Source organism: Natrix helvetica, assembly GCF_964273705.1.
Source record: "Natrix helvetica genome assembly, chromosome: 7".
Classification (NCBI taxonomy): domain Eukaryota; kingdom Metazoa; phylum Chordata; class Lepidosauria; order Squamata; family Natricidae; genus Natrix; species Natrix helvetica.
In genome coordinates, this window is record NC_138558.1 from 73,873,641 (window position 1) to 73,892,541 (window position 18,901).

At 51.2% G+C, this 18,901-nt stretch overlaps 1 protein-coding gene across 8 annotated transcripts in view; it reads right to left on the reverse strand.

The window, feature by feature from the left end:
* Positions 1-4,884: 4,884 nt before the first annotated feature.
* Positions 4,885-18,901, reverse strand: part of APBB2 (amyloid beta precursor protein binding family B member 2) — a 157,362-nt gene continuing 143,345 nt past the window's right edge. For all 8 annotated transcript variants that reach the window (XM_081958962.1, XM_081958958.1, XM_081958959.1 and 5 more), the window contains 2 exons: positions 17,340-17,519; positions 4,885-5,813 (listed from right to left, as the gene is read on the reverse strand). In XM_081958962.1, coding sequence (XP_081815088.1) covers positions 5,643-5,813; positions 17,340-17,519 — 351 coding nt within the window. In that variant the 3' untranslated portion in view covers positions 4,885-5,642. The remainder of the gene's footprint in view (positions 5,814-17,339; positions 17,520-18,901) is intronic.

Here is an 18,901-nt window from a genome sequence, read left to right on the forward strand (position 1 = left end):
CTTGTTCGCCCAGCAGAAGTTTCAAAAAACGTTAACCAAAACGAAAGATTTTTAAAAATCAAGATTTTTTCAAACGTCTTCAAAACACTTGACTTGGAATGAGCTCGTTGCCATCCCGCCCATCTCAACACCGAAATCTTACATCAAATCTAAAACTCCCATCTACGGAGATCCACGGTTGTCCCGAAGTTGCTTTTCTAAAACCCAACTGCATTTTCTAAGAGGCGTGTGTGTGTTTTTTCTCCCTTTTTGGAAACGTTTCACTTCTCACGTAGGAAGCTTCTTCCGTTCTGAACTGAAGAAGCTTCGTGGATGAGAAGGGAAGCGATTCTGTTTTATTTCTTAAGCCCGTTTTTTCTGAAACACTCAGGCAACGGAGAACCCAAAATCCTGATTTTTTGTTTTGTTGTTTTGGGCTGTTGACCGAAGGAATAGTTGTTTTAAATCCACAGGTGCTTTTTTCTAAAACGCAACTGGATTTCCTTTATTGTTTTTCCTTGAAAATGTTTCACTTCTTCATCCTTAAAGGATTTCAAGAGGGAAAACCCCCAAAGGAAGTCCAATTCATCATCAACTTCTTTTAATCACCCCATAATCCTTTACGGGGTGCAGTCTGGGCAACTGAATGGAGCTGACTGTTTACTGGCCTGATGCCCTTCCTATCACCAATGCAGAGTTCTATTCAGTAGATATATTCTCATCGTGCCCAGAGAGAGAAATATCTGCTGCTACCTAGGATCGAACTCACAGTCACTCAATTGTGAGGCGAGAGCTCCACCTCTAGGCCACCGCGCCACTTTTGCAGCATCCCTGAGTAAAATTCAGGTGCTTGGCAACTTGGAGAAAGCACCTTTGGGTTTAAATCTCCTATTCCCATGATGGCAAACCTGTGGAACGCACCGCTTTCTCTGTGGGCACGCATGCAGTCGCCCCTGCTGTTCTGGTTTCTGGTGCCCGTGCCGGAGTGTCTTTGCGGGTGCCAGAGTGCTGGAAAATGGCCTGAAAATGCCCCCAAAACAGGCTGTTTTCCAGCCCATTTTCTGGCCATTTTTTGGGCCTAAAAGAGTCTGGAAAAAAAGCCTGAAAACAGCCCCAAAACAGCCTGGGAAAAAAGCCTGAAAATGGCCTGGAAAACCGTCTGTTTTTGGACCATTTTCAAGCCATTTTTAGAGCCGAAAACAGTGGAGAAAAAAGCCTGAAAATGGCCTGAAAAACGGCCTGTTTTGGGGCCATTTTCAGATCATTTTTGGGCTGTTTTCTGGTCATTTATTGGGCCAAAAACAATCTGGAAAAAAAGCCTGAAAACAGCCCAAATGATGACCCAGAAAACAGCCTGTTTCTTGGGTCATTCTCAGACCATTTTGGGCCAAACACAGTCTGGAAAAAAGCCTGAAAACAGCCCCAAAATGGCCTGAAAAACAGCCTGTTTTGGAGGCCATTTTCGGACCATTTCTGGGCTTTCTGGCCATTTTATGGGCCTAAGAGAGTCCGGAAAAAAAGCCTGAAAACAGGCCAAAAATGCCCTGAAAAATGCCTTGTTTTTTGGGCCATTTTCAGATCATTTTGGGGCCGTTTTCAGGCCATTTGGTGGGTTTCATTTCAAAATAATTCAAAATGGTGGCCAGCCAGACCCATGCATTGCGGGTCCCTCACGAGATGATTCCAAATTCACGTTTCAAAAGAATAAACATTAATAATTAGCGTGCCGTTTCTGAAAAACGGGCTTTCAAAAAAAGCCAAACTCTTCAACAGGTGGCCTTAGGTCAGCGCAAGTTAAGGAAAACTTGGTTTATCGTTTCCACTTTCATAACAGCCAGTAGTTTTCATACCCATGTAGGTTAGTTTATTTCCCTCACCCAGAAGTATATGTCTCCTTTGCATAGGTGGTTATGTCAGATCACCAGACAATAAAAAAAAATTGCCTAGCTCTAAAAGTCGCGTTGACCTGAATTATAAGATATACACAAATATCTATCTAGACCAGGGGTGTCCAAACTTGGGAACTTTAAGACTTGTGGACTTCAACTCCCAGAATTCCCCAGCCTGGGGAATTCTGGGAGTTGAAGTCCACAAGTCTTAAAGTTCCCAAGTTTGGACACCCCTGATCTAGACAGCTTATACCACTTAAAAACGGAGGAAGACAGGCTCCCCCAGGGAAGCAGTGGGGATGCGATTGTGTCACCATCCTGGTGGTTCTGGTGTGAACCACAGGCAATTTTCTGCTCTCTCCAGAGCAGGAGTCGGCAACCTGCAGCTCTGGAGCCACATGTGGCTCTTTCGTCCCTCTGCTGCGGCTCCCTCTCGCCGGTCGGCTCCACAATTGATTGGGCTTTCGGTTACGACAGGTAGAGGAAAAAGGATGCTGTGCTAGGAGGAGACTCTATGGTGGGGGAACCGGACTTCCAGTCAACTCCAGAATTGGACGGGGGTTTCCAATTAGGACTTTTGTGGCTCTTTGAGTGCTTAAGGTTGCCGGCACCTGCTCTAGAGAATATCAAAAGCTGAACTTGACACTGAACAAAGCAACACCTGTTCTTTGGAGCAAGAAGGAAAAGGAGTGGGCTTTTCTGAGAGACCTGAAGGAATGAAAGTTTTGGAAGTCCACCTTGGCTTTCTACTATCCCTATCTTATCCCCAAGTCGCTTCTTTTGATTAGTGCGGCTCTCTGGCTAAGGGCCAGTTTACAGCAAGTACTTCTACACTTGTGTAGGAAAAGAGCACACTTATGAAGTGGTGTTTAGGCTGACAAAATTGTGTCAATCGTAAGCAGAAGAGACTAGCGTTGGGAAGGCATGGTGGATGTTTTTCCTACAGCTGGAAAAAACATTGTCCAGGAACCTCTTAAACATCTTCCCAAAGTTTGATCATGCTGTAGCAACCACTGCCCAAACCATTCAAAGGACAGTTCAAAGAAGGTGGTTGGTGGGTTGTTTGTTTTTACAAACGTGGCAACTTCAAGACTTGTGGACTTCATTTCTCAGAATTCCTCAGCCAGTCAGCCAGGCTAGTTGGGGAATTCTGAGAGATGAAGTCCACACAATTTTGAAGTTACCAGATTTGTGAAACCTTGTTCTATGCTGACTGATGATATGACTCCCGTCTTTTAGACAGTGTTGTGGCCCCCCCCGGCGGCCAGCAAGGAGGTTGGGGAGGAACCTGGGCCAGTCCTGGGGGCTGAGGAATGCTCAGACGAGGGCTCTGCGTCAGAGGCAGAGAGGGAGCTAGACAGCAGTGAGGCAGAGGAACAGCTGGAGCCTGTTCCCAGTGTGCGCATGCGCAGAGCTGCCAGAAGACAAGAACAACTAAGAAAGCAGGGTCGACTTGGGAGTAAAGCCACACCTGGGAGATGATTGGCCCCTCCCATAAGAAACAAAAGAGGAGCGAATGGGGAGGGGACTTTTGCAGGAAACAATTCGTTCCTTCGGTCGGTTCAGGAAGTTCTGTTTGTGACTATAAGAGACTCTGTGCAAAGTTTTACCTTGCACTGTGTTTGGAAACTAGTTATCTGGCAGCTCGCCAAGCGAGATAAGGTTCGTATTGATAAAACATTCCTCTAAAAGACTGCTTGCTAAGCCTGGCTGGCTATGAATGAAAGGAATTCACAGCCGTGTTAAAAAAAAGGGGTTTTGCCCGGACCAAGACTTGTTAGACGGGACAGGATAATGGAGTGAGGTTTTGGCTTGTAAGTGGACACTTTTTGAACGCTTGGCCATATGGGAATCGTGGTTCCAATTTGTCCCTCCCTAAGATGCTGCATTGGTGAACAGATCATCAGCCTTGCTCCCAAGAAATCTGAGGTGGCTTCCCTAGTCTTCCTCCCAAAGCCATCACTTCTTCCATTGCCCCCCAGGAGATATGTGGGTATTCTATGCTTCTACCTTTGGAAAAGCATCAGGTGAACTCACGCGACACGGTATACAAATGATCAAAAAGGATACACAAAGGGATTAAACAGTCAACAGCCACAAGGGCATCAGCCAGGGGTGACCCAGACATCAAGATGACAGCCACAGCAGTGAGATCGAAGCGCCACGTGTGACGCCCGTAACAACCAGGTGGTGCTTCAATGCCGGTCTCGCGGCCATTGTCTTGACCAGGGGTGTCCAAACTTGGGAACTTTTAAGACTTGTGGACTTCAACTCCCAGAATTCCCCAGCCAGCGTGGCTGGCTGGGGAATTCTGGGAGTTGAAGTCCACAAGTCTTAAAGTTCCCAAGTTTGGACACCCCTGGTCTTGACTTTTGTTTGGCTCTTTTTTTAACCAAGCCCTGCAGACACACCTGATCAATGGAAACCACAGGTTGTGTTAAGGTGCAATCACAAGGTAGAAGGAACCACCGCAAGGGAGAGGTTGTGTGTGTGTGCTGGGCATGATATGTCCTCCTTGGGACTTCCCGAAGCTAAACCGCCACATGTCGATTTGCGTTCCAACCCAAACATCTATTGTGGGAAAGCACGGTTTCTCACGTCAACCTCGCCGTCCAATAAAAGTCCCCAAGAAAGCGGCATAGTAGAACGGATCTCGCGGAACAAAAAAACAACAACCCCGAAATCCCCGAAGGACACAATTTGAATATCCACGACTTCAGTCCCAAGAAAATCCAGATTGTGGTCAGTTTCGTGGTCACGTCTCCCGGTGAGATGTAGAAAAAGAATAACCTGGATCTATGAAAGGATAAGAGGCACTTGAGCCTTGGCGTCTTCAGCATTTGGGGTGTGGGGTGTGGAGTCTGTTCCAAAATAAAACCCAGTCTATCCTGCCAAACTTCTCAAACATGGACCAGTATGTAAACAAATGCAATTTTGGACTGAAGGCCACTTCAAATAGGGTGTCGGTGTCCCACGCGGGCAGCCCTTCACTGGAAAGAAAAACCACGCAAACGACAGAGAAGAGATTTTTATGGTACACGTCCGTCTTCTCCACTGTACGTACATTTGTGTTAGAAAGAGACAAATGAAGGACAGATGTTGCAACACTCGGGTGTGCGGAGTGACCTATGCATGCAACGGGGTTGCCACAAGGTGTTGTCACCTGGCTGGCGCAATCCTTCCTGCGTGGACGGGTCTCTCTCCACGGCAGGACGCCTGACTGGCAACTCTGAGGTGACGTGATGACTACGGCGCACAAGATGGGAGGTTAATCACGAATGCTCTTTTGTAAAAAATAAGAAGCTCGGTATTAGTAGTATAATAATACAAGAGTTAACTAATACTTAGTTGTGTAATTCACTGTTAAAAAAAGAGGGAAAGTGCTCAGGGGGCGATGGGAATCCTTGGGTTGGGTTTGATCATCTGATGCAACCCACGCCTTCAGGATGTGTGAATCGAAGTCACGTCCGTCCTATTTACAATCAGAAAGTAGGCCTTCCACTTCTCGGATATCTCACATGGAGCAAAAAAAAATAAAAATCAAATGAACATTAAAAAAAAAAAGATCATGCTTCTTTTCAATATTTACTTGGTGGCGGCAAGAGTGAGAACATGCTTGTCTAATATTATTTTCCCGTAACTTTTCTGAAAGTGAAGATTTCCAACGGAAGGAAGGCCTTCATCCAACCTTCTCTCTTTTAAACGCAGCTGCTGTCTCGTTTCGAGTGACATTTCGGGGGGAAATGCCCAGGGTGGGTGAACCTCGCAGGTCCGTCATGGCATGTCAGTCACAGGACGCTTCTGTTTCAAAGTGTCAATCAGGGACAGGACCCCGCGTTTCACGTTGGTGGTGACCCGCCTTGTCACGGAGTCTGCTGGAGGAGGAGGAGGAGGGCGGACTTTCTGAGAAAGAGGCCGGGCGACCAAACACTTCTGATACCGCAGCTGCAACACAACAAAGTTACGGGTCATCCCCGGATTATGAGCGTTCCCTTAGCGAACATTCGAAGTCACGCAATCAGCACACCATAGTGTTTCTGAACAAGGCCTGAAACTACGAATCTTGCACCACAGCAGTTGTTCGCCCTTACGAACAACTGCAGAGGCTATGCAACACTCGTCCTGAATGTTGCCTGCCAAAATGGAGCTTCTGAGGGCCGGATCTGCCCCCCAGAAGCCCCGTTCGGCCATCTAGAGGCCTCCCCCAGCCTGTTGCAGGGATGGCCCCCTTCATAGCCCTCCCCTGGCACGCAATCCAATCCATGATCTGGATCCAGTCCCTGGAAGCTCCATTTCTGCCTGCAACGGGCCAAGGGAGGGCCAAACGGAGCCTTGGAGGACTGGATCCAGCCCACAGAGGCTCCATTTTGCAATGGGCCGGGGGAGGCCTGCAGAGGAGCACACTAGACTGAAGACAAGACTTCTTGCTAGATCTTCACAAAGTAAGTGACCTGGCACAGCAGGTTGAGGGGGAAGCAATTTGGGGCGGCATGAGGTATTTCAGTGGGCCGAGGCGGCCTTGGGTGGTCTTAGGCAGGTGGCCTGTTTCATCGGTAGCCCGCCCCCCCCTCCCAATGGCCTTTCCTACCCTGAAATACCTCATGTGCACTTAACAAGCCGTGCATTTGATTAGCGAATGTGTGGGCGAAAGGAGGGAGTGATCATGTTCAAGGTACGAGATTCACTCCCACGAATCCTCGGCTTACGAATGAAATCGGCAGGCTGCATTCCATTCGTAACTCGAGGACTACCTGTATATCAACATCACAAAGTAGCTTTGCATGCTACCTTAAGACTCCCTAAAAGGATTTTTTTAAAAACTCAGAGTCCAATCAATGAATCCCTTGAAGATTTTATTGATAATTTTGGTACCGGAACTACAGGGCAAACACTGAAGGAGGTGACGTTAAGAAGTTTAACCCTGCTCATTAACACAAGCAAGTTGTCTCTTACCTTGGGTTGATTGCATGACAATTACAAATAATCAATCCCAGTTTCATAGGTCATTACTGTTATGCATTGATAAAGGGCATCTTTATTAATAGGATCCAGTTAATGTTTATTTAAATGCTCCAGTAGAGAGACAGTAGATAAGATCGTTGCAAACTTTACAAACTTTTATTCTAAACAATGATTCCTTGCATGGATCTATGCTATTTTCCCCCAGCAGCTATTTTACAAATCCTTAATTCCCTGGGGCTAGTATGCGTTCTTACAATTTCACCTATCTTGTTAGCAACTTGTTCCTTCTGGCACAGCTGTGAATTCCCGGCTGAGTCTACACTGCAGCTTAATAATTGCTTACACAAATATAACTTTGTATAACTTGGGCTCCCTTTTGACAGAATGGGAGAACTTGCCACAGGCAACTCACTGTGGGAGAACTTTCTGCGGGACAATGTCACAATCCTATTCGTATTTTTCCGAGTATAAGACGCACCTTTCCCCCCCAAAAAAGAGGACGAAAATCTGGGTGCGTCTTATACACTGAATACAGCATTTTTGGCCTCCCAAAACACCACTCTTTCACAAAAATGGACATGCAGAGAGTTTGGGAGGCTGGCAAAGTGCTTCTGGGGCTGGGGAGGGCAAAAACGAGCAGGAAACTGGCCATTTTTCTCCCTCCCCCCCCCAAACCCCAGAAGCACTCTCCAAGCCTCCCAAAGCCTATGCATGGCCTGTTTTTTGGAAAAAACGGGCCTATTTTCGCGAAAAATGGGCTGTTTTTTGCTAGTTTTTGCCCCCACCCTACCCCCAGGAGCAAAAAATGCAAAAAACGAGTCATGCAGAGGGTTTGGGAGGCCTGCAGAGTGCAAAAGCTTCTTTTTTTAAATTTACGTCTTCAAAATCTGGGTGCGTCTTATACTCTGAAAAATACGGTAATTATTTAAAATAAATTTAATTTAATTTTTTTTTGCAAATCCCTTTTATCCCGTCTCTCCTTTTGCATCTTTCCTTTCCGTTATTTCTTTGATATTAGTGTAACAATAGAGAGAGCTGTCCCGCGTTGCATTGGCTACGGGAAGGCGGCCATGGTGAATTGTCATAGACCCCCCCCCCCCCCATTTGAATCCTTGAAAGGTTTCCCTTTCCCAATCAACCCTCATTCAAGTCATGCGATCCTAATGTTGGAAGAAATGTCCTTCTGGGTTCAGCTCCAAGTGGGGAGAAAGAGACTGGAAATATGGAGGCTGTTGGGAAAGATGGTTTTAATGGTGGACAGGACCACCTGGTTTGAGGTCCTGGGGGGGAAAGGGGGAAGAGATGCTGAGAATGCCTTGGTTTTATGCCCTCTCTGGGCTTTTGAGTTTGAGCTTGTATTCTGATTGGTTGTCAGACTCCCATGGGGTCATGCAGGGGTAACTTTGTATGTCGTCTTTTGAGTCCCAAGCTTGGTTGACTCTTGCTGGGTGATGATGCAATGAAAGGGCTTTGGGATTCCTATTATGGCTCTGCCTGAAGGAGGTAGATCTTTGTTATGTAGAATAGACTGGCTCAGGCCTTTAATGGCCCATTGACAAAGGGGAGGAGGAGGTTGAGTTTCTGCCTCCCTTTTAGGGAAAATATTCTGTACCACTTTAATATTTCCTAAAATATCTCATTTTCCTAGGAGAGGGGCGGGTGCTAACTTCCCACACTAAGCTGAAAACAAATGGGATCTTCTCAATTGTTTGTGTGAGCTTTGTGGTTTTCTTGCGGCAGAGCTGGCAGAAGACTCGGGCAATGAGGAGGTCAGGAAGGAACTTGGGCCAGTGCTGGAGTCTGGGGAAGGCTCTGATGGAGACTCTGTGTCGGAAGCAGAGATAGAGTCAGCGCCGTCTGGCATTTCCCAAATGCTGTTGGAGATAAGTGGGGAAGAGAACAGCCGCAGCCTTTTCCAGGTGCGCGTATGCCCAGAGCTGTCAGGAGAGGCAAACAATTGAGGATCAAGAGCCGACTCAAAAGATAAAGGGGAGGGGCGTCATAGAAGCTAAAGGGGAGGGGCGTCATAGAAGCTAAGGGGGAGGGGCGTCATAGAAGCTAAAGGGGAGGGGCGTCATAGAAGCTAAAGGGGAGGGGCGTCATAGAAGCTAAAGGGGAGGGGCGTCATAGAAGCTAAGGGGGAGGGGCGTCATAGAAGCTAAGAGGGAGGGGTGTCATAGAAGCTAAGGGGGAGGGGCGTCATAGAAGCTAAAGGGGAGGGGCGTCATAGAAGCTAAAGGGGAGGGGCGTCATAGAAGCTAAAGGGGAGGGGCGTCATAGAGGCTAAAGGGGAGGGGCGTCATAGAAGCTAAAGGGGAGGGGCGTCATAGAGGCTAAAGGGGAGGGGCGTCATAGAAGCTAAGGGGGAGGGGCGTCATAGAAGCTAAGGGGGAGGGTCGTCATAGAAGCTAAGGGGGAGGGTCGTCATAGAAGCTAAGTGGGAGGGGCGTCATAGAAGCTAAAGGGGAGGGGCGTCATAGAAGCTAAAGGGGAGGGGCGTCATAGAAGCTAAAGGGGAGGGGCGTCATAGAGGCTAAAGGGGAGGGGCGTCATAGAGGCTAAAGGGGAGGGGCGTCATAGAGGCTAAAGGGGAGGGGCGTCATAGAAGCTAAAGGGGAGGGGCGTCATAGAAGCTAAGGGGGAGGGGCGTCATAGAAGCTAAGGGGGAGGGGCGTCATAGAAGCTAAAGGGGAGGGGCGTCATAGAGGCTAAAGGGGAGGGGCGTCATAGAAGCTAAAGGGGAGGGGCGTCATAGAGGCTAAAGGGGAGGGGCGTCATAGAAGCTAAAGGGGAGGGGCGTCATAGAGGCTAAAGGGGAGGGGCGTCATAGAAGCTAAGGGGAGGGGCGTCATAGAAGCTAAGGGGGAGGGTCGTCATAGAAGCTAAGGGGGAGGGTCGTCATAGAAGCTAAGGGGGAGGGGCGTCATAGAAGCTAAAGGGGAGGGGCGTCATAGAAGCTAAAGGGGAGGGGCGTCATAGAAGCTAAAGGGGAGGGGCGTCATAGAGGCTAAAGGGGAGGGGCGTCATAGAGGCTAAAGGGGAGGGGCGTCATAGAGGCTAAAGGGGAGGGGCGTCATAGAAGCTAAAGGGGAGGGGCGTCATAGAAGCTAAGGGGGAGGGGCGTCATAGAAGCTAAGGGGGAGGGGCGTCATAGAAGCTAAAGGGGAGGGGCGTCATAGAAGCTAAAGGGGAGGGGCGTCATAGAAGCTAAGAGGGAGGGGCGTCATAGAGGCTAAAGGGGAGGGGCGTCATAGAAGCTAAAGGGGAGGGGCGTCATAGAAGCTAAAGGGGAGGGGCGTCATAGAGGCTAAAGGGGAGGGGCGTCATAGAAGCTAAAGGGGAGGGGCGTCATAGAGGCTAAAGGGGAGGGGCGTCATAGAAGCTAAGGGGGAGGGGCGTCATAGAAGCTAAGGGGGAGGGTCGTCATAGAAGCTAAGGGGGAGGGTCGTCATAGAAGCTAAGGGGAGGGGCGTCATAGAAGCTAAAGGGGAGGGGCGTCATAGAAGCTAAAGGGGAGGGGCGTCATAGAGGCTAAAGGGGAGGGGCGTCATAGAAGCTAAGGGGGAGGGGCGTCATAGAAGCTAAAGGGGAGGGGCGTCATAGAAGCTAAAGGGGAGGGGCGTCATAGAAGCTAAAGGGGAGGGGCGTCATAGAAGCTAAAGGGGAGGGGCGTCATAGAAGCTAAAGGGGAGGGGCGTCATAGAAGCTAAAGGGGAGGGGCGTCATAGAAGCTAAGGGGGAGGGGCGTCATAGAAGCTAAAGGGGAGGGGCGTCATAGAAGCTAAAGGGGAGGGGCGTCATAGAGGCTAAAGGGGAGGGGCGTCATAGAAGCTAAGGGGGAGGGGCGTCATAGAAGCTAAAGGGGAGGGGCGTCATAGAAGCTAAAGGGGAGGGGCGTCATAGAAGCTAAAGGGGAGGGGCGTCATAGAAGCTAAAGGGGAGGGGCGTCATAGAAGCTAAAGGGGAGGGGCGTCATAGAAGCTAAAGGGGAGGGGCGTCATAGAAGCTAAAGGGGAGGGGCGTCATAGAAGCTAAGGGGGAGGGGCGTCATAGAAGCTAAAGGGGAGGGGCGTCATAGAAGCTAAAGGGGAGGGGCGTCATAGAGGCTAAAGGGGAGGGGCGTCATAGAAGCTAAGGGGGAGGGGCGTCATAGAAGCTAAAGGGGAGGGGCGTCATAGAAGCTAAAGGGGAGGGGCGTCATAGAAGCTAAAGGGGAGGGCCGTCATAGAGGCTAAAGGGGAGGGGCGTCATAGAAGCTAAAGGGGAGGGGCGTCATAGAGGCTAAAGGGGAGGGGCGTCATAGAAGCTAAGGGGGAGGGGCGTCATAGAAGCTAAGGGGGAGGGGCGTCATAGAAGCTAAAGGGGAGGGGCGTCATAGAAGCTAAAGGGGAGGGGCGTCATAGAAGCTAAAGGGGAGGGCCGTCATAGAGGCTAAAGGGGAGGGGCGTCATAGAAGCTAAAGGGGAGGGGCGTCATAGAGGCTAAAGGGGAGGGGCGTCATAGAAGCTAAGGGGGAGGGGCGTCATAGAAGCTAAAGGGGAGGGGCGTCATAGAAGCTAAAGGGGAGGGGCGTCATAGAAGCTAAAGGGGAGGGCCGTCATAGAGGCTAAAGGGGAGGGGCGTCATAGAAGCTAAAGGGGAGGGGCGTCATAGAGGCTAAAGGGGAGGGGCGTCATAGAAGCTAAGGGGGAGGGGCGTCATAGAAGCTAAGGGGGAGGGGCGTCATAGAAGCTAAAGGGGAGGGGCGTCATAGAAGCTAAAGGGGAGGGGCGTCATAGAAGCTAAAGGGGAGGGCCGTCATAGAGGCTAAAGGGGAGGGGCGTCATAGAAGCTAAAGGGGAGGGGCGTCATAGAGGCTAAAGGGGAGGGGCGTCATAGAAGCTAAGGGGGAGGGGCGTCATAGAAGCTAAGGGGGAGGGTCGTCATAGAAGCTAAGGGGGAGGGTCGTCATAGAAGCTAAGGGGGAGGGGCGTCATAGAAGCTAAAGGGGAGGGGCGTCATAGAAGCTAAAGGGGAGGGGCGTCATAGAATCTAAAGGGGAGGGGCGTCATAGAGGCTAAAGGGGAGGGGCGTCATAGAGGCTAAAGGGGAGGGGCGTCATAGAGGCTAAAGGGGAGGGGCGTCATAGAAGCTAAAGGGGAGGGGCGTCATAGAGGCTAAAGGGGAGGGGCGTCATAGAGGCTAAAGGGGAGGGGCGTCATAGAAGCTAAAGGGGAGGGGCGTCATAGAAGCTAAGGGGGAGGGGCGTCATAGAAGCTAAGGGGGAGGGGCGTCATAGAAGCTAAAGGGGAGGGGCGTCATAGAGGCTAAAGGGGAGGGGCGTCATAGAAGCTAAAGGGGAGGGGCGTCATAGAGGCTAAAGGGGAGGGGCGTCATAGAAGCTAAGGGGGAGGGGCGTCATAGAAGCTAAGGGGGAGGGTCGTCATAGAAGCTAAGGGGGAGGGTCGTCATAGAAGCTAAGGGGGAGGGGCGTCATAGAAGCTAAAGGGGAGGGGCGTCATAGAAGCTAAGGGGGAGGGGCGTCATAGAAGCTAAGGGGGAGGGGCGTCATAGAAGCTAAAGGGGAGGGGCGTCATAGAAGCTAAAGGGGAGGGGCGTCATAGAAGCTAAAGGGGAGGGGCGTCATAGAGGCTAAAGGGGAGGGGCGTCATAGAAGCTAAAGGGGAGGGGCGTCATAGAAGCTAAAGGGGAGGGGCGTCATAGAAGCTAAGGGGGAGGGGCGTCATAGAAGCTAAAGGGGAGGGGCGTCATAGAAGCTAAAGGGGAGGGGCGTCATAGAAGCTAAGGGGGAGGGGCGTCATAGAAGCTAAAGGGGAGGGGCGTCATAGAAGCTAAAGGGGAGGGGCGTCATAGAAGCTAAAGGGGAGGGGCGTCATAGAAGCTAAAGGGGAGGGGCGTCATAGAGGCTAAAGGGGAGGGGCGTCATAGAAGCTAAAGGGGAGGGGCGTCATAGAAGCTAAAGGGGAGGGGCGTCATAGAAGCTAAGGGGGAGGGGCGTCATAGAAGCTAAAGGGGAGGGGCGTCATAGAAGCTAAAGGGGAGGGGCGTCATAGAAGCTAAGGGGGAGGGGCGTCATAGAAGCTAAAGGGGAGGGGCGTCATAGAAGCTAAAGGGGAGGGGCGTCATAGAAGCTAAAGGGGAGGGGCGTCATAGAAGCTAAAGGGGAGGGGCGTCATAGAAGCTAAGGGGGAGGGGCGTCATAGAAGCTAAAGGGGAGGGGCGTCATAGAAGCTAAAGGGGAGGGGCGTCATAGAGGCTAAAGGGGAGGGGCGTCATAGAAGCTAAGGGGGAGGGGCGTCATAGAAGCTAAAGGGGAGGGGCGTCATAGAAGCTAAAGGGGAGGGGCGTCATAGAAGCTAAAGGGGAGGGCCGTCATAGAGGCTAAAGGGGAGGGGCGTCATAGAAGCTAAAGGGGAGGGGCGTCATAGAGGCTAAAGGGGAGGGGCGTCATAGAAGCTAAGGGGGAGGGGCGTCATAGAAGCTAAGGGGGAGGGGCGTCATAGAAGCTAAAGGGGAGGGGCGTCATAGAAGCTAAAGGGGAGGGGCGTCATAGAAGCTAAAGGGGAGGGCCGTCATAGAGGCTAAAGGGGAGGGGCGTCATAGAAGCTAAAGGGGAGGGGCGTCATAGAAGCTAAAGGGGAGGGGCGTCATAGAAGCTAAAGGGGAGGGCCGTCATAGAGGCTAAAGGGGAGGGGCGTCATAGAAGCTAAAGGGGAGGGCCGTCATAGAGGCTAAAGGGGAGGGGCGTCATAGAAGCTAAAGGGGAGGGGCGTCATAGAAGCTAAAGGGGAGGGGCGTCATAGAGGCTAAAGGGGAGGGGCGTCATAGAAGCTAAGGGGGAGGGGCGTCATAGAAGCTAAAGGGGAGGGGCGTCATAGAAGCTAAAGGGGAGGGGCGTCATAGAAGCTAAAGGGGAGGGCCGTCATAGAGGCTAAAGGGGAGGGGCGTCATAGAAGCTAAAGGGGAGGGGCGTCATAGAGGCTAAAGGGGAGGGGCGTCATAGAAGCTAAGGGGGAGGGGCGTCATAGAAGCTAAGGGGGAGGGGCGTCATAGAAGCTAAAGGGGAGGGGCGTCATAGAAGCTAAAGGGGAGGGGCGTCATAGAAGCTAAAGGGGAGGGCCGTCATAGAGGCTAAAGGGGAGGGGCGTCATAGAAGCTAAAGGGGAGGGGCGTCATAGAGGCTAAAGGGGAGGGGCGTCATAGAAGCTAAGGGGGAGGGGCGTCATAGAAGCTAAGGGGGAGGGTCGTCATAGAAGCTAAGGGGGAGGGTCGTCATAGAAGCTAAGGGGGAGGGGCGTCATAGAAGCTAAAGGGGAGGGGCGTCATAGAAGCTAAAGGGGAGGGGCGTCATAGAATCTAAAGGGGAGGGGCGTCATAGAGGCTAAAGGGGAGGGGCGTCATAGAGGCTAAAGGGGAGGGGCGTCATAGAGGCTAAAGGGGAGGGGCGTCATAGAAGCTAAAGGGGAGGGGCGTCATAGAGGCTAAAGGGGAGGGGCGTCATAGAGGCTAAAGGGGAGGGGCGTCATAGAGGCTAAAGGGGAGGGGCGTCATAGAAGCTAAAGGGGAGGGGCGTCATAGAAGCTAAGGGGGAGGGGCGTCATAGAAGCTAAGGGGGAGGGGCGTCATAGAAGCTAAAGGGGAGGGGCGTCATAGAGGCTAAAGGGGAGGGGCGTCATAGAAGCTAAAGGGGAGGGGCGTCATAGAGGCTAAAGGGGAGGGGCGTCATAGAAGCTAAGGGGGAGGGGCGTCATAGAAGCTAAGGGGGAGGGTCGTCATAGAAGCTAAGGGGGAGGGTCGTCATAGAAGCTAAGGGGGAGGGGCGTCATAGAAGCTAAAGGGGAGGGGCGTCATAGAAGCTAAAGGGGAGGGGCGTCATAGAAGCTAAAGGGGAGGGGCGTCATAGAGGCTAAAGGGGAGGGGCGTCATAGAGGCTAAAGGGGAGGGGCGTCATAGAGGCTAAAGGGGAGGGGCGTCATAGAAGCTAAAGGGGAGGGGCGTCATAGAAGCTAAGGGGGAGGGGCGTCATAGAAGCTAAGGGGGAGGGGCGTCATAGAAGCTAAAGGGGAGGGGCGTCATAGAAGCTAAAGGGGAGGGGCGTCATAGAAGCTAAGAGGGAGGGGCGTCATAGAGGCTAAAGGGGAGGGGCGTCATAGAAGCTAAAGGGGAGGGGCGTCATAGAAGCTAAAGGGGAGGGGCGTCATAGAGGCTAAAGGGGAGGGGCGTCATAGAAGCTAAAGGGGAGGGGCGTCATAGAGGCTAAAGGGGAGGGGCGTCATAGAAGCTAAGGGGGAGGGGCGTCATAGAAGCTAAGGGGGAGGGGCGTCATAGAAGCTAAGGGGGAGGGGCGTCATAGAAGCTAAGGGGGAGGGGCGTCATAGAAGCTAAAGGGGAGGGGCGTCATAGAAGCTAAAGGGGAGGGGCGTCATAGAAGCTAAGGGGGAGGGGCGTCATAGAGGCTAAAGTGGAGGGGCGTCATAGAAGCTAAAGGGGAGGGGCGTCATAGAAGCTAAAGGGGAGGGGCGTCATAGAAGCTAAGGGGGAGGGGCGTCATAGAAGCTAAAGGGGAGGGGCGTCATAGAAGCTAAAGGGGAGGGGCGTCATAGAGGCTAAAGGGGAGGGGCGTCATAGAAGCTAAGGGGGAGGGGCGTCATAGAAGCTAAAGGGGAGGGGCGTCATAGAAGCTAAAGGGGAGGGGCGTCATAGAAGCTAAAGGGGAGGGGCGTCATAGAAGCTAAAGGGGAGGGGCGTCATAGAAGCTAAAGGGGAGGGGCGTCATAGAAGCTAAAGTGGAGGGGCGTCATAGAAGCTAAAGGGGAGGGGCGTCATAGAAGCTAAGGGGGAGGGGCGTCATAGAAGCTAAAGGGGAGGGGCGTCATAGAAGCTAAAGGGGAGGGGCGTCATAGAGGCTAAAGGGGAGGGGCGTCATAGAAGCTAAGGGGGAGGGGCGTCATAGAAGCTAAAGGGGAGGGGCGTCATAGAAGCTAAAGGGGAGGGGCGTCATAGAAGCTAAAGGGGAGGGGCGTCATAGAAGCTAAAGGGGAGGGGCGTCATAGAAGCTAAAGGGGAGGGGCGTCATAGAAGCTAAAGGGGAGGGGCGTCATAGAAGCTAAGGGGGAGGGGCGTCATAGAAGCTAAAGGGGAGGGGCGTCATAGAAGCTAAAGGGGAGGGGCGTCATAGAAGCTAAAGGGGAGGGGCGTCATAGAAGCTAAAGGGGAGGGGCGTCATAGAAGCTAAAGGGGAGGGGCGTCATAGAAGCTAAAGGGGAGGGGCGTCATAGAAGCTAAAGGGGAGGGGCGTCATAGAAGCTAAAGGGGAGGGGTGTCATAGAAGCTAAGGGGGAGGGGCGTCATAGAAGCTAAAGGGGAGGGGCGTCATAGAAGCTAAAGGGGAGGGGCGTCATAGAAGCTAAGGGGGAGGGGCGTCATAGAAGCTAAAGGGGAGGGGCGTCATAGAAGCTAAAGGGGAGGGGCGTCATAGAAGCTAAAGGGGAGGGGCGTCATAGAAGCTAAAGGGGAGGGGCGTCATAGAAGCTAAAGGGGAGGGGCGTCATAGAAGCTAAAGGGGAGGGGCGTCATAGAAGCTAAAGGGGAGGGGCGTCATAGAAGCTAAAGGGGAGGGGCGTCATAGAAGCTAAAGGGGAGGGGCGTCGTGGGAAACAACCACGTTTAGGAAGTTTTGCTCATGTGATTTGTGTCTCAGAGACTGCTTGAAGGAGTTTAATTTCCAGCTTTGTGGTTGGAAGGTCCCAGCCTGGCAATTATCCAAGAACTGATAAGGTCTGTACTTCAGTTAACCCTTGGAAGGATGATTGCTTAGACTTTTCTGTGTGTGAATGCCATGAATACACAGTAGTTAAATAAAGAGAGTTTTTTCGGGGACAAGGGGTGGCTGTAAGGCTGGGTCAGAACACCAGGTCACGTGCTTTTCCAAGAAGCAACTGGACTTTCTGGTTTTCCTTTGAAGGCGTTTCGCTTCTCATCCAAGAAGCTTCTTCAGCTCTGACTGAATGATGGAGAATGGAAGGATTTATACTCCTTGCAGACAGCTGGTCATCTGCATTCTTTACGACACAATTCTCTACAACACAGATCCTTCCAACAGTTCCAAAAAGGCTCCACACCTATTTGCACCACTCACGTGACCCCGAGGACACAGATAAGCCCCCAAGTGGCCTCAATGGCTCTCTAAAAGGATGCAAAATGACCAGCTGTCTGCAAGGAGGATCAATCCTTCCATTCCCCAACATCCAGTCAGAGCTGAAGAATCTTCTTGGATGAGAATAGAAACGTCTTCAAGGAAAAACCAGAAAGTCCAGTGGAAAAAAAAACACCTTTGAGATTCCCTGCAAAAGTCTCCTTTTCTTTGCCAACAGGGAGTGAACTGACACCAATGTTTATTATTTGTTGTGCTTCCCTCCGCAAATATAACTCTGTACACACCACCAAACTCCACGGTGATTTAATGCCCTGCTCGCAATAGCCGACTATTTATAGAATTGTCCTACTTACCATACAAGCCGCCTGAACGGCCTCGGAGACGTTGCCAGCGTTGGGTTCGCACCAGAAGACGTGACACTCGAAATGCTGGTTTCCCGCGTCCATAATGAAGGCGAAGGTATGAATGTCTTTTCCCACGCCCATGAAGGACAAGAAGCGGACGCGGCATTCCACCACAACCTCCTCTTCATTCTAGGCGGGAAGGGAAACGGGTTGCCATTACAGTTTTGTGCCAGAATGGGATTCTACCGCTTCGCTCCCATGATCAAGTGGGCCCGCCTGCCCCCCCCCCCGCGGGCTTTACCCACTTTATCTTCTCAGCCGAGTGGATTGAGGCCCCTCAGCTGTTTTCCTTCTCAAGCAGCAATCCGGAAGGCACCGTATTTTTCCGAGTATAAGACGCACCTTTTCCCCTCAAAAAAGAGGGTGAAAATATGGGTGCGTGTTATACACTGAATATAGCCTTTTTGGCCTCCCGAAACCCCACTCCCTTTGCAAAAATGGCCGTGCATAGCCTTTAGGAGGATTCCTGAGTGCTCCTGGGGGCTGGGGAGGGCAAAAATAAGCGAAAAACGGGCCATTTCCTGCTCGTTTGTGAGCCCCCAAGAGCACTCTACAAGCCTCCTAAAGGCTATGCATGCCCGGTTTTTGACAAAAAACAGGCCCATTTTCGCAAAAAGCAGGCTGTTTTTGGGAGGTCTGCAGAGTGCAAAAACTTTTTTTTTTTAATTTGCCTCTTCAAAATCTTGGTGCGTCTTATACTCTGAAAAATACGGTAATTATTCTCTGAAATGTGCAAGCACGCATAGTGCGCGCTCAATGAACTGGCTGTCAAACCGGTAGGATCCCACCCCTGCTTATATCCGTGTTAGGATGAACTGAGCTTGCCAAATCAGGAGTTTCCATCAGGAACATCCACAGGCCACAGGAAAGGTGATGGCCATAGTAAAACCTGGGAGAGGGTCCATTACATCATTACCTGGATTTTTCTGACCAGACCCTCCAGCACCCCTCCTCCTGCCAATAATTTTGGGGTGAGGGGATCAACCTGCCAATCTCCAAAATCATTGATGACACACCATGACCCTTCCATCCCAAGTTCTTTATTGCTTTCACACCTATAAACAGAATCATGCCAGATTAAAGCCTCTACCGTCTGCATCTACAATATAGTATGGGAACTATTAGGGAGGGGTTGTCTTCACCCTCTTTCTCTCACACATAATATCTGGGTTGAGTGGCCTCTTTCTTCTCTGGAATGCCTGGCTCCCTCCTTTAGAATAGAATAGCAGAGTTGGAAGGGACCTTGGAGGTCTTCTAGTCCAACCCCCTGCTTAGGCAGGAAACCCTATACCGTTTCAGACAGATGGCTATCCAACATCTTCTTAAAGACTTCCAGTATTGAGGCATTCACAACTTCTGGAGGCAAGCTGTTCCACTGATTAATTGTTCTCACTGTCAGGAAGTTTCTCCTCAGTTCTAAGTTGCTTCTCTCCTTGATTAGTTTCCACCCATTGCTTCTTGTCCTGCCCTCAGGTGCCTTGGAGAATAGTTTGACTCCCTCTTCTTTGTGG